This window comes from Tachyglossus aculeatus, chromosome 13, assembly GCF_015852505.1.
Source record: "Tachyglossus aculeatus isolate mTacAcu1 chromosome 13, mTacAcu1.pri, whole genome shotgun sequence".
NCBI classification, from domain to species: Eukaryota; Metazoa; Chordata; class Mammalia; order Monotremata; family Tachyglossidae; genus Tachyglossus; species Tachyglossus aculeatus.
The window spans coordinates 2176400-2191099 of NC_052078.1; the positions used below are offsets into that span (position 1 = coordinate 2176400).

General features: G+C 53.7%; 1 protein-coding gene across 8 annotated transcripts in view; it reads left to right on the forward strand.

The window, feature by feature from the left end:
- PTH1R (parathyroid hormone 1 receptor) overlaps window positions 1-14700 on the forward strand; it is a 94342-nt gene that overhangs the window by 2194 nt on the left and 77448 nt on the right. For 4 of the 8 annotated variants that reach the window (XM_038755740.1, XM_038755742.1, XM_038755741.1 and 1 more), the window contains exon 2: window positions 10169-10274. In XM_038755740.1, the coding sequence (XP_038611668.1) occupies window positions 10169-10274 (106 nt within the window). Of the gene's footprint in view, window positions 1-4133; window positions 4155-4503; window positions 4523-8376; window positions 8467-9190; window positions 9263-10168; window positions 10275-14700 lie in introns of those variants that run through there. The other 4 variants (XM_038755745.1, XM_038755746.1, XM_038755747.1 and 1 more) reach the window with 4 other exon arrangements.

The following is a 14700-nucleotide window of genomic DNA, read 5'->3' on the forward strand; positions in this document are numbered from 1 at the left end:
ACTGTGTGCAGAGCACTGTACTAAGCGCTTGGGAAGTCCAAGTTGGCAACATATAGAGACGGTCCCTACCCTGTATCCCATCTAGCGTTTAGTACAGTGCTTGGCACATAGTAAGCACTTAACAAATACCAACATTATTATTATTACCCAACAACAGGCTCACGGTCTATTATTATTATTATATTCAATCATATTTATTGAGCATTTACTGTGTGCAGAGCACTGTACGAAGCGCTTGGGAAGTCCAAGTTGGCAACATATAGAGACGGTCCCTACCCTGTATCCCCTCTAGCGTTTAGAACAGTGCTTGGCACATAGTAAGTGCTTAACAAATCCCAACATTATTATTATCACCCAACAACGGGCTCACGGTCTATTATTATTATTATATTCAATCGTATTTATTAAGCGCTTACTGTGTGCAGAGCACTGTACGAAGCGCTTGGGAAGTCCAAGTTGGCAACATATAGAGACGGTCCCTACCCTGTATCCCATCTAGCATTTAGAACAGTGCTTGGCACATTGTAAGTGCTTAACAAATCCCAACATTATTATTATCACCCAACAACGGGCTCACGGTCTATTATTATTATTATATTCAATCGTATTTATTGAGCGCTTACTGTGTGCAGAGCACTGTACGAAGCGCTTGGGAAGTCCAAGTTGGCAACATATAGAGACGGTCCCTACCCCGTATCCCCTCTAGCGTTTAGAACAGTGCTTGGCACATAGTAAGCGCTTAATAAATGCCAACATTATTATTATTATTATTACAGGGTGATCAGGTTGTCTCCCGGGGGGGCTCCCAGTCTTCATCCTCATTTTCCAGATGAGGGCCCGGAGGCCCGGAGAAGTGAAGTGACTCGCCCAAAGTCACCCAGCTGATAATTGGTGGAGTCGGGATTCGAACCCATGACCCGGGGAGGAGGGAGGGGGGTTTGGTTTCAGTCGGGGCTCACAGCGCCCTGGGCAGAGCCCTTTTCCAGGGATCACTGCCAGCCTGTGTACATATTTGTTTAATCCATAAGGGTGTCTATTGAAGCAGACAGATCCCTGGCTGTTAGTTTGAGCTCCAGAGCTCCACCCTTCTCCATCCCCTACTTTCCCCCTCTTCCCTCCCTTAATAATAATAATAATGATGATGATAATAATAATAATAATAATAATAATAATGTCATTTATTAAGCGCTTACTACGTGCCAAGCACCGTTGTACCCAGGCTTGCGGGGCTCTCTGGAGAAGGGCTCAGTCCAGGGCCCTGTGATCCACAGCTGAAACCAAACCCCCATCCCACCCCCAGATAATAATAATAATAATAATAATAATAATAATAATAATAATAATAATCGCTTACTATGTGCCAAGCACCGTTGTACCCAGGCTTGCGGGGCTCTCTGGAGAAGGGCTCGGTCCAGGGCCCTGTGAGCCGCGGCTGAAACCAAACCCCCATCCCACCCCCAGATAATAATAATAATAATAATAATAATAATAATAATAATAATAATAACAATAATAACAATAATAATCGCTTACTATGTGCCAAGCACAGTTGTACCCAGGCTTGCGGTGTTCTCTGGAGAAGGGCTCAGTCCAGGGCCCTGTGAGCCATGACTGAAACCAAGCCCCCATCCCACCCCCAGATAATAATAATAATAATAATGATAATAGTAATAATAATGATAATAATAATAATAATAATCACTTACTATGTGCCAAGCACTGTTGTACCCAGGCTTGCGGTGCTCTCTGAAGAAGGGCTCAGTCCAGGGCCCTGTGAGCCGCGGCTGAAACCAAACGCCCATCCCACCCCCAGATAATAATAATAATAATAATAATAATAATAATAATAATAATAATAATAATAATAATAATAATCGCTTACTATGTGCCAAGCACCATTGTACCCAGGCTTGCGGTGCTCTCTGGAGAAGGGCTTGGTCCAGGGCCCTGTGAGCCGCGGCTGAAACCAAACCCCCATCCCACCCCCAGATAATAATAATAATAATAATAATGGCATTTATTAAGTGCTTACTATGTGCAAAGCACTGTTCTAAACGCTGGGGAGATTACAAGGTGATCCGGTTATCCCACGGGGGGCTCAGGATAATAATAATAATGGCAAATCCCCCAGCCTCCCCAAGGCCTCAGAGTGACCCCACATTTCGGGGGTCACCTAGCAATGAAGCAGCCTGTTCATTCATTTATTCATTCAACCGTACTTATTGAGCGCTTACCGTGTGCAGAGCACGGGACTGAGCGCTCGGGAAGTCCAAGTTGGCAACATATAATAGACTTCTAGACTGTGAGCCCACTGTTGGGTAGGGACCTTCTCTATGTGTTGCCAACTTGGACTTCCCAAGCGCTTAGTACAGTGCTCTGCACACAGTAAGCGCTCAATAAATGCGATTGAATACAATAATAATAATAGACCGTGAACCCGTTGTTGGGTGATAATAATAATGTTGGTATTTATTAAGTGCTTACTACGTGCCAAGCACTGTTCTAAATGCTAGAGGGGATACAGGGTAGGGACCGTCTCTATATGCTGCCAACTTGGACTTCCCAAGCGCTTGTGCTCTGCACACAGTAAGCGCTCAATAAATACGATTGAATAGAATAATAATAATAGACCGTGAGCCCGTTGTTGAGCGCTTACTGTGTGCAGAGCACTGTACTAAGCGTTTGGGAAGTACAAGTTGGCAACATATAGAGACGGTCCTGCTGTTTCAAGGCCGGGCTCTTTCCACCGAGCCACGCTGCTTCTCAAGGATTCATTAATTCATTCAACCGTATTTATTGAGCGCTCACTGTGTGCAGAGCACTGTACTAAACGCTTGGGAAGTACAAGTCGGCAACATATAGAGACGGTCCCACTGTCCCAAGCCCGGGCTCTTTCCACCGAGCCACGCTGCTTCTCAAGGATTCATTCATCCATTCAATCGTATTTATTGAGCGCTTACTGTGTGCAGAGCACTGTACTGAGCGCTTGGGGAGTCCAAGTTGGCAACATATAGAGATAGTCCAGCTGTCCCAAGCCCGGGCTCTTTCCACTGGGCCACACTGCTTCTCAAGGATTCATTCATCCATTCAATCGTATTTATTGAGCGCTTACTGTGTGCAGAGCACTGTACTGAGCGCTTGGGGAGTCCAAGTTGACAACATATAGAGATAGTCCAGCTGTCCCAAGCCCGGGCTCTTTCCACTGAGTCACGCTGCTTCTCAAGGATGAGAATAGGGGTTCCGCGCAGGAGGGGACGGGGAGCGGGTGCGGGAATCTCCGGCTCCCCAACTCCGTCTTGGGGTGAGGGATAAGGGGGGGATTGTTCCAGCATGGCGATGGGAAGTGGGGGGTGGTTTTCCTTCTGCTCTACTGAGTCCAGAGCACCTACATGGCCCTGAGGAGGTAGAGCAGTTTAAACATCATCCAATCAATCAATTAATAGATGGTACTTATTGAACGCTTACCGTGTGCGGAGCACAATTCTAACCACTTAGGAGAGTACAATATAACAGATTTCATAGACCAGCCCATGATGATGATGATGGCATTTATTAAGCGCTTACTATGAGCAAAGCACTGTTCTAAGCGCTGGGGGATGCAAGGTGATCAGGTTGTCCCACGGGAGTTCACAGTCAGGCCCCATTTTACAGATGAGGGAACTGAGGCCCAGAGAAGTTAAGTGACTTGCCCAAAGTCACACAGCAAGGTGGGGGGGAGGGGTTCCCTCTGCTCTACTGAGCCCAGGGCTCCTACATGGCCCTGAGGAGGTAGAGCAGTTTAAACATCATCCAATCAATCAATTAATAGATGGTACTTATTGAACGCTTACCGTGTGCGGAGCGCAATTCTAAGTGCTTAGGAGAGTACAATATAACAGATTTCGTAGACCAGGATTTCGTAGGCAGGGTCGTTGGGGAGTGTTGCCGACTTGGACTTCCCAAGCGCTCAGTACAGTGCTCTGCACACAGTAAGCGCTCAATAAATACGACTGAATGACTGAATGAGGGGGTGGGGGCCTGGGCGGGCAGACAGGAGGCTGATGGAAGGTGTCAGCTGTCAATCACAATCTACCACTCTGCAGAAGCAGGCCTGGGATTCAGAAAGACCTGGATTCGAATCCCGGCTCCGCCACTTGTCTGCTGTGTGACCTTGGGTGAGTCACTTCACTTCTCCGTGCCTCAGTTCCCTCATCTGTCAAATGGGGATGAAGACCGTGAGCCCCACGGGGGACAACCTGATGACCTTGTATCTACCCCAGTGCTTAGGACAGTGCTTGGCACATAGTAAGCGCTTAACAAATACCATCAGCAGCAGCATTTGCCTCAGTTCCCTCATCTGTCAAATGGGGATGAAGACCGTGAGCCCCACATGGGACAAGGGACTGTGCCCAACTCGATTTGCTTGTGCCTATCCCAGTGCTCAGTACTTGCCCTCTCTGGGCCTCAATGATTTCCGGGCTTTGGAGTCAGTGGTCATGGGTTCAAATCCCGGCTCCACCAATCGTCAGCTGGGTGACTTTGGGTAAGTCACTTCACTTCTCTGGGCCTCAGTTGCCTCTTCTGTAAAATGGGGATTGACTGTGAGCCCCCCCCCCCCCCCCCCCCCGCCCTGCTGTGGGACAACCTGATCACCTTGTAACCTCCCCAGCGCTTAGGACAGTGCTTTGCAAATAGTAAGCGCTTAATAAACACCATCATTATTATTATTATTATTAAGTAGTAGTACAGTGCCTGGCACATAGTGAGCGTCTAACAAGTAATAGCATAGTGCCTGGAACATAGTGAGTGGCTAACAAGTAGTAGTATAGTGCCTGGCACATAGTGAGCATCTAACAAGTAGTAGTATAGTGCCTGGGACATAATGAGTGTCTAACAAGTAGTAGTATAGTACCTGGAACATAGTGAGCATCTAATAAGTGAAGCGCTTAGTACAGTGCTCTGCACATAGTAAGCACTCAATAAATACGATTGATTGATTGATTGATTAATAAGTGGTAGTATAGTGCCTGGGACATAGTGAGTGTCTAACAAGTGGTAGTTTAGTGCCAGGCACATAGTGAGCATCTGACAAGTAGTAGTATAGTGCCTGGAACATACTGAGCATCTAACAAGTAGTAGTATGGTGCCTGGGACATAGTGAGCATCTAACAAGTAGTTGTATAGTGCCTGGGACATAGTGAATGTCCAACAAGTAGTAGTATAGTGCCTGGGACATAGTGAGCATCTAACAAGTAGTAGTATAGTGCCTGGAACATACTGAGCATCTAACAAGTAGTAGTATGGTGCCTGGGACATAGTGAGCATCTAACAAGTAGTTGTATAGTGCCTGGGACATAGTGAGCATCTAACAAGTAGTAGTATAGTGCCTGGGACACAGTGAGCATCTAACAAGTAGTAGTATAGTGCCTGGGACATAGTGAGCGTCTAACAAGTAGTAGTAGTGTGGCTCAGTGGAAAGAGCCCGGGCTTTGGAGTCAGAGGTCACGGGTTCAAATCCTGGCTCTGCCAACTGCCTGCTGTGTGACCTTGGGCAAGTCACTTAACTTCTCTGCGCCTCAGTTCCTTCATCTGTAAAATGGGGGTTAAGACTGTGAGCCCCCCGTGAGATAACCTGATCACCTTGTAATCTCCCCAGTGCTCAGAACAGTGCTTTGCACATAGTAAGTGCTTAATAAATGCCATTATTATTATTATTCTAGTATAGTGCCTGGGACGTAGTGAGCGTCTACCAAGTAGCAGTATAGTGCCTGGCACATAGTGAGCGCCTAACGAATACCATAAAAACAGAAAAAGGCAGGCCTTCAGGCGTGGCCCCTCGCCCGCCTCCTCTCCACCAAGCCAGCAGGGCCCGGGGGGCTGCAAACGCCCCCTGCCCGCCCCCCAGCCCCGCCATCCAACATGGGTTCTAATCCCGGCTCTGCCACGTGCCAGCTGTGTGACCTTGGGTGAGTCACTTCACTTCTCCTGGCTTGGCCCCGCCACCCAGCTCCGAGATGGGCCATCATCTGCAGCTATTAAATCCCCCAATACGGCAGTGGGGCAGAGGCCCTGGCACCGCCGCGGGCTGGGGCGGGGTCTCGCCCTCAGCATCCCGGCCTCCCCCCGCCCACCCGGCCGCCCCCCGGCCGCCCCGCCCACCAGGCCGCCATGCCCCCCCCGGGGCGGTGCCCACCCGGGCCGCTGTGGGGTCGGTGAGCCCCTGCGGGCGGACCCCACCCCCGGACCCACCCCCCACAAAAGCGGGCGTCAAAACCCCTCGCCCGCTTGTGTGGGGACCATGTGGCCCGAGGACCGGCCCCCCTACCCTTTCTCCCCCCTTCTCCCTCCTCCTCTTCTACTTCTCCTTCTCCCCCTCCTCTCCTTCTCCCCCTCCCTTCCTCTCCCTCCTCCTCCTTTACTCCATCTCCTTTCCTTCTCCTCCTCCTCCTCCTCTTCTTCCCCTTCTTCCCCCCTCCCCTTCTCTTCCTTCCTCCTCCTCTTCTTCTCCCCCTCCTCTCCCCCTTCCACTTCTACCCCTCTTCCCCTTCACCCCCTTTCCCCTTCTCCCCCTCCTCTTCTTCTACTTCTCCTTCTCCCCCTCCTCTCCTTCTCCCCCTCCCTTCCTCTCCCTCCTCCTCCTTTACTCCATCTCCTTTCCTTCTCCTCCTCCTCCTCCTCCTCTTCTTCCCCTTCTTCCCCTCCTCCCCTTCTCTCCTTCCTCCTCCTCTTCTTCTCCCCCTCCTCTCCCCCTTCCACTTCTACCCCTCTTCCCCTTCACCCCCTTTCCCCTTCTCCCCCTCCTCTTCTTCTACTTCTCCTTCTCCCCCTCCTCTCCTTCTCCCGCTCCCTTCCTCTCCCTCCTCCTCCTTTACTCCATCTCCTTTCCTTCTCCTCCTCCTCTTCTTCCCCTTCTTCCCCTCCTCCCCTTCTCTCCTTCTTCCTCCACTTCTTCTCCCCCTCCTCTCCCCCTTCAACTTCTACCCCTCTTCCCCTTCACCCCCTTTCCCCTTCTCCCCCTCCTCTTCTTCTCCCCTTCCTCTCCCTCTCCCTCTATTCCCCTTCTCCCCTCCTCTCCTTCTCCCCCCTCTCCATCTTCTCCCCCTCTTCCCTTTCTCCCCCTCCTCCCCTTCTCCCCCTCCCTCTTCCCCTTCTCCCCCTATTGCCCTTCTCCCCGTCTTCCCCTTCTCCCCCATTGCCCTTCTCCCCGTCTTCCCCTTCTCCCCCTAGTGCCCTTCTCCCCCTTCTCTCCTTCTCCCCTCCTCTCCTTCTCCCACTCTTCTCCTTCTCCCCCTCCTCTCCCTCTTCCCCTCTTCCCCTTCTCCCCCTCCTCTCCTTCTCTCCCTCTTTCCCTTCTCCCTCTTCTCTCCTTCTCCCCCTCCTCTCCCTCTTCCCCTTCTCCCCCTATTGCTCTTCTCCCTCTCCTCTCCTTCTCGCCCTCATCTCCCTCCTCTTCTCATCCTCCTCCCCCTCCCCCTCCTCTCCCTCTTCCCCTTCTCCCCCTCATCTCCTCCTCCCCCTCTTCTCCCCCATTCCCCTTCTCCCCCTCCTCTCCTTTTCTCCCTCTTTCCCTTCTCCCCCTCCTCTTCTTCTCCCCTCCTCTTCTTTTCCCCCTCCTCCCCTTCTCCCCTCCTCTCCTTCTCCCCCTCCTCTCCCTCTTCCCTTTTCCCCCCTATTGCCCTTCTCCCCTTCCTCTCCTTCTCCCCCTCCTCTCCCTCTTCTTCTCCTCCTCTTCCCCCTCCCCCTCCTCTCCCCTTTCTCCCCCTATTGCCTTTCTCCCCTCCTCTCCTTCTCCCCCTCCTCTCCCTCTTCCCCTTCTCCCCCTCCGCCCCCTCCTGTCCTTCTCTCCCTCCTCCTCCTCCTCCTCCCCATCCTCCTCCATCCCCTCCTCCCCCCCCAGCTCCTCCCCCTCCCCCCATCCCGGACCCCGCCCCAACCAGGCCGACTCCGTCCCGAAGAAGAGCTGGGCCTGGAAAAGAGAGCGCAGATGGGGGAGGGGGAGGGGGTCCCACTCTTCAGATGGGGGGGATGGGGGGGACACTCTGGCTACTTCAAGGCCGCCCCCCCCTCCCGTCACGTGGGCACCGAGGGCGACCAATAAGACAGAGAGATCCCGGGGCTACTTAATACCTGCCTCCCCCCCCGCCCCGTTATTCCAAGCCCTCCCCATTCCATCCTGCCAAACCGGGATGGACCGGGAGAGGGGAGAGCGGGGGGGAAGAGGAAGAGGGAGACGGGAAGAGCAGGAAGAGGGGAAGACAAGGGAATGAGGAGAGGGAAAGGGGGAGGAAAAGAGAGAGAGGAAAAAAGGGGAGTGGGAGAGACTTTTTTCCCCCCAACAGGAAACTCTCTGCTGCAGGAGAGAGATCCTTTTCATAAAATCAGCTGAAGGCACCTATTCAGTAGCCCGAGGGGCCGGATAATTAGTGGGAAGGGGGGCAGAAGAAAGATCGGAACCCACCCCCACGTCAATTCACCCCAAATAAAGAAGTAAGGACCGACCCCGCATCCCCAGAAGGGGGGAAGGATCTTGAGGAGTTAAATAAACCCCAGTCGGGCTCCTCCCCTGGCCTTATTTCGGGGGGTCCCACGGGTGTGTGGGGGGGTAGATCCCGTCCCTTCCCCCCGGGGGTGGCCCCTGAACCCCCTCCCCGAGTCCAGGGGGGGACGTCCAGCGGATACCCCCCGCCCAGAGCCCCCGTCTGGGCCTGGAGTAATAATAATGATGGCATTTATTAAGCGCTTAATATGTGCAAAGTATTTGTGGGGAGGGGGAAATCCTCGTTCTCTGCCTACTTTATGAATGAAACCGAGAAGCCACAGCTGGGGGGAGTCTTGGGGGGGGGGGGTCCTGGGCCTCCCCATCCTCCCTCCCCCTCCCCTCCATCCTCCCCCCTTCCCCTTCCCCCCCATTCCTGGGCCGTGCGGTTCTGCTCCCTGGCTTGGGGCAGGGGGGGCGGGGGCTGCGGAGGGAGGGGACCCCCTCCCCTCCTCCCAAACACACACACACACATACACACACACACACACCCTCCTCCAGCTCCTCCCGGTGTGTAGCCCCCTCCCACCCTCCCCTGAAGCCCCCCTCCTCCCTCTCCCTGTAAACAAACTCAGCGGGAGGAGCCCTGCCGCGGCCCAGAGGAGAGGGGAGATTTGGGGGGTAGGGGGGTGGGGGGGTCCCTGGGTTTCGGGGGAGCCGCCTCGGAGAGCTCAGGGGCGTCCAATGCAGCCCCCCCGGAATCCCGGGGGGCGCCGGGGCCGATGGAAAAGCCGGGACCGGGGAGGAGTAAGTAAAAGAAAAAAACAAAAAACGATGGAATTGGGGAGGGGGTCGCGCCAGGACTTCCAGGGATCTGTCCGGGGGGAGGGGAGGGGTCTTTGGAGGGAAGGGAAAAGTGCGGGGGAGGGGGGGCTGGGAATTTGGGATGGGGAGCCACGGTACCTCGACTTCCAACTGGCAGGGATTTTTGAGGATGGGGGCGGGGGTCTCCCCGGGACAGGGCCGGGGGTGGGGGGGCGTCGACTCCCGTTGTTTCCAGTGTCACTGCAAAGTTGAACGCTATTCCCTCCGTTTTTTGGCTTGGGTCAAAATCTCTCTCTATATATATAAAATATAAATCAATATATACATAAAAGAGGGTCAGATAATATATATAAAAAAAGATTTTCGGGGCGCCCCCTCCCCACCCGTCCCTCCTCCTCCTCCTCCTCCTCCTCCTCCTCATTCTGCGTTTCCCTCTGCTCCGCGGCCCCCCTCCCCTAGAAACCTGGAAAAGATAAAATTACCCGATCTAAAAATAAACCGGTTCTCCCCCCCCCCCACGCCCCCTCCCCACGCCCCTCCCCCCTGGCGTGGGACGAAGCCACGAACCGAACGTGTCACGGCTCCATAAAGGGGGCCGGGGGGCGGGGTGGGGGGCACTTTTGACATGTGGATGTGATTTGGGCTCCTCGAGGTAGCAACCAGGGACCCAGCCCTCCCCCCTCCAAAGCCCCCCTCCCCAAATGGGGGGAAACCAAGGCCAGGAGGAGGCGGAGGGGGGCCCGGACCGGTTCCATCCGCTTACCTCTCCAGGCCCAAGAAGTTTTTTTTGCTCTCTTTTGGCCCCCCCCCTCCCCTTTTTGTTTTTAATTTTCTCTTTTAATTCCGTGTGTCCCCCTCTCCCCATCCCCTTCCCGCCTCCGTCCTCAGCATCCCGGGATTCGGGTGTAGCTTCCCTGCTATGGGCTCCTCTCCGGCTGATCCGGGCCTGGGCGTCCTTCTCTGCTTTTCCCTGCTCAGCTGCGTGTCCGCACTGGTGAGTAGCTTGGGAATCCGGGAATGGGATGTGGGAAGGGGTCCTCTCCCCCCCTAAAGACCTACTGAACCCCCCCTACCCGGCTGCGGGCCCCGCCACGGGACCCCTGGGGAGATGGACCCCTGGATTGTCCCTATTTGGTACCAAATCGTACTGTCCAAGCGCTTAGTACAGTGCTCTGCACGCGGATAAAGCAGCGTAGCCTGGTGGCAAGATTCAGGGCTCGGGAGTCAGGGGTCGTGGGTTCTAATCCCGGCCCCGCCACTTGTCTGTTGGGTGACCTTGGCTTCTCTGGGCCTCAGTGACCTCATCTGGAAAATGGGGATGAAGAGCGGGAGCCCCACGTGGGACAACTTGATTCCCTTAAGAGAAGCAGCGTGGCTCACTGGAAAGAGCACAGGCTATGGAGGCAGAGGTCAGGGGTTCAAATCCCGGCTCCGCCACTTGTCTGCTGTGTGACTCTGGGCAAGCCGCTTCACTTCTCTGGGCCTCAGTTCCCTCATCTGGAAAATGGGGATGAAGACTGTGAGCCTCCCGTGGGACAACCTGATCACTTTGTAACCTCCCCAGCGCTTAGAACAGTGCTTTGCACATAGTAAGCGCTTAATAAATGCCACTATTATTATTATTACCTTGTTTCTTCCCAAGCTTTTAGTACAGTGACTGGTATATAGTAAGCGCTTCACAAATGCCATCACCTTTATTCTTATTAATAAGTACAATTGAACGAATGAATGACTCCGGGGGAGGACTGGGGAGCCCCCCCCCAGGGCATGGGAGCCCACCACCTCGCACTCAGACCTCAGAGGGTGGTCCAGTTCAGTCTCCTCTACCCCCCAGTCCGGTCCCCCCCACCGTCGTGCCCGTGGGGAGCCTCTGGAGGGGTTGGTAAGGGTGAAATGGGGATGAAGACTGTGAGCCCCCCGTGGGACAACCTGATCACCTGGGAACCTCCCCAGCGCTTAGAACGGTGTTTTGCACATAGTAAGCTCTTAATAAATACCATCACTATTATTATTATTATTATAAGGGGGTGCCAAGCAGGGTCTCCAGATGTTAAGGCTTGGGTCCTCCTGCATCCTTTTCGGGCCGGGGGGCAACGAGACTGGTCTGATAGGGGTGGGGGGTAATCCTTCTCAAGACTGTCAGCTCCTGGAGGGTGGGGAATCCCGTCTTCTACCTCTACTGCCTTCTTTTAAGCGCTTAGTACGATGCCAAGCACTCAGTCAGTAATAATAATGATGGCGTTGGTTAAGTGCTTACTATGTGCCACGCACCGTTCTACGTACAGTAGATACAAGTCTGGATGAAGTCTAAACCCCCCCAAGACTGTCAGCTCCTGCAGGGTGGGGAATCCCGTCTTCTACCTCTACTGCCTTCTTTTAAGCGCTTAGTACGATGCCAAGCACTCAGTCAGTAATAATAATGATGGCGTTGGTTAAGTGCTTACTATGTGCCACGCACCGTTCTACGTACAGTAGATACAAGTCTGGATGAAGTCTAAACCCCCCCAAGACTGTCAGCTCCTGCAGGGTGGGGAATCCCGTCTTCTACCTCTACTGCCTTCTTTTAAGCGCTTAGTACGATGCCAAGCACTCAGTCAATAATAATAATGATGGTAATAATGATGGCGTTGGTTAAGGGCTTACTACGTGCCATGCACCGTTCTAAACGCCGGGGTAGATACAAGGTGATCAGGTTGTCCCACGGGGGGCTCCCAATCTTCATCCCCATTTTCCAGATGAGGTCACTGAGGCCCAGGGAAGTGAAGCGCTTAGTACAGTGCTCTGCACATAGTAAGTGCTCAATAAATACGATTGATGATGAAGCGCCTCGCCCAGAGTCACCCAGCTGACAAGTGGCGGAGCCAGGATTAGAACCCACGACCTCCGACTCCCAAGCCCGGGCCCTTTCCACTGAGCCACGCTGCTTCCGTACGAATACTTTGTGCAGCTTGTATCCGCTCCAGCGCTCAATACAGTGCCTGGAACATAGTAAACACTTAACACAAACCGTAGTTATTACTATTATTATTATTATTACCGACGGATTGATACATCTGGGATAGGGGCTGTCTAATCTGGAGCCAGGGGCTTTGGCTTTCTGGAAATAGGTGAGGCCCTCCGCCCCACGTGGGGGCCTTAATAATAATAATGGTATTTCTTAAGCGCTTACTGTGTGCAAAGCACTGTTCTAAGCGCTGTCCCCAGGTTACAGGGTGATCAGGTTGTCCCACGGGGGGCTCACAGTTTTAATTCCCCTTTTCCAGATGAGGTAACTGAGGCACAGAGAAGTGAAGTGACTTGCCCAAAGTCACACAGCTGACAGTTGGCAGAGCTGGGATTTGAACCCCTGACCTCTGGCAGGGCCTTGGCAGTGGGCTTCCGTCGGCGGTGATTGTGAAGGCGGGAGGTTGCGTGAGCGTAAACTCTTTCGCCCCGAATCGGATCTCGTTGACTTTGGAGACGGTGTCGAGTGGATCCACTGAGTCACGGCCCCGGCCCTGGCCACGGGCCACCCCGGAGCTCATCTGGTAGCTGGCCTGGGCCGGCGAGGAGGCCGCATTCCCATCCACGTCCGTCCTCGCCTTCCTGCAGGGCTCAGATGGTAGGCAGGGCCGGACGGGATGGTAGACAGTGCAGAACAGTGCTTCGCACATAGTAAGCGCTTAATAGAGTAGCAGCGTGGCTCAATGGAAAGAGCCCGGGCTTGGGAGTCGGAGGTCATGGGTTGGAATCCCGGCTCCACCAGTTATAATAATAATAATGGCATTTGTTAAGCGCTTACTATGTGCAAAGCACCGTTTTAAGCGCCGGGGAGGATACAAGGTGATCAGGTTGTCCCCCGTGGGGCTCCCAGTCTTCATCCCCATTTTCCAGATGAGGGAACTGAGGTCCAGAGAAGTGACTTGCCCAAAGTCGCACAGCAGACATAATAGCAATAATAATGGCATTTGTTAAGCGCTTACTATGTGCAAAGCACTGTTCTAAGCGCTAGGGGGGATACAAGGTGATCAGGTTGTCCCACGTGGGGCTCACAGTCAACATCCCCATTTTACAGATGAGGTAACTGAGGCTCAGAGAAGTTAAGTGACTCGCCCAAGGTCACACAGCGGACATGTGGCGGAGCCAGGATTCGAACCCATGACCTCTGATTCCAAAGCCCGTGCTCTTTCCATTGAGCCACGCTGCCTCTCTAATCATCATCATCAATCGTATTTATTGAGCGCTTACTGTGTGCAGAGCACTGTACTAAGCGCTTGGGAAGTACAAATTGGCAACATATAGAGACAGTCCCTACCCAACAGTGGGCTCATGTCAGCTGGGTGACTTTGGGCAAGTCACTTCACTTCTCTGTGCCTCAGTGACCTCATCTGTCAAATGGGGATGAAGACTGGGAGCCCCACAGGGGACAACCTGATCGCCTTGTAACCTCCCCAGCGCTTAGAACAGTGCTTTGCACGTAGTAAGTGCTTAATAAATGCCATTATTATTATTATTTAGGAAGAGCTGTGTCACCGTGACGATGTCAGGGGGCATCGCAGGTCCCCGTTGAACCCGTCTCTGGTGGGTGGCACAGCTAGTGGGCACACAGGTGAGCCGTGAGGCTCGGTTCCTGCCGGCTCTGGATTCGAGGACCGGATAAGCACCCATCGCTTAGTATGGCGCCTGGCACATAGTAAGCGCTTAACTATTAGGTCCTTATTAGGTCCAGAGGCCAGGGCGGGAAGGTGTGTGGCCCAGGGAGACTGGCGTGTCTTCTTCTGGGGGTCCCTGGATGATGGGATGGCACGGATGACCCCGAGAGGGGCTCAGCAGCAGGAGGATGGGGGGACGGGAAGGGTCCAACCATGGTCTATCCATTATGTCCTGCTGCCAGGGCTGATCTGAGAAGGATTCGGGGGGGGGGGGGTCATTCAATCGTATTTATTGAGCGCTTACTGTGTGCAGAGCACTGTACTAAGCACCCCAGAGGGCAAAGCTTGGCTGGCTTGTTGTGGGCAGGGAATGTGTCTGTTTATTGTTGTATTGTCCCCTCCCAAGTGCTTAGTATGGAGCTCTGCAGAGTAACCGCTCAATAAATATGATTGATTGACTGATTTTCCCAGCTCAGAGGGGGCAGGGAGACACGGTGCTGGGCCTCCCGCCCCTCCGGGGAGCAGGAGGTGGTGCTTACTGCATCCAATTGGGGGACAGATGGGTGGGACCCCCCATTCCATCCAGCGTGGATGGGCTCGTCTCCTCTTCTCCAAGGCCGGGAGACCCCCAAAGCCCCGGGGCTGGGGCCTCTGGACAACCGGGAAGCCCATCCTTAAGTCTCACTCAACTCCTTCTCGCTGCAGTTCCCAGACCCAAGTCAGGAATCCGCAGAAGTCACACCATCCGTGCCCCTGTCCCCAGGGCCGCCTGGGCGGAGGAAAGTGTGT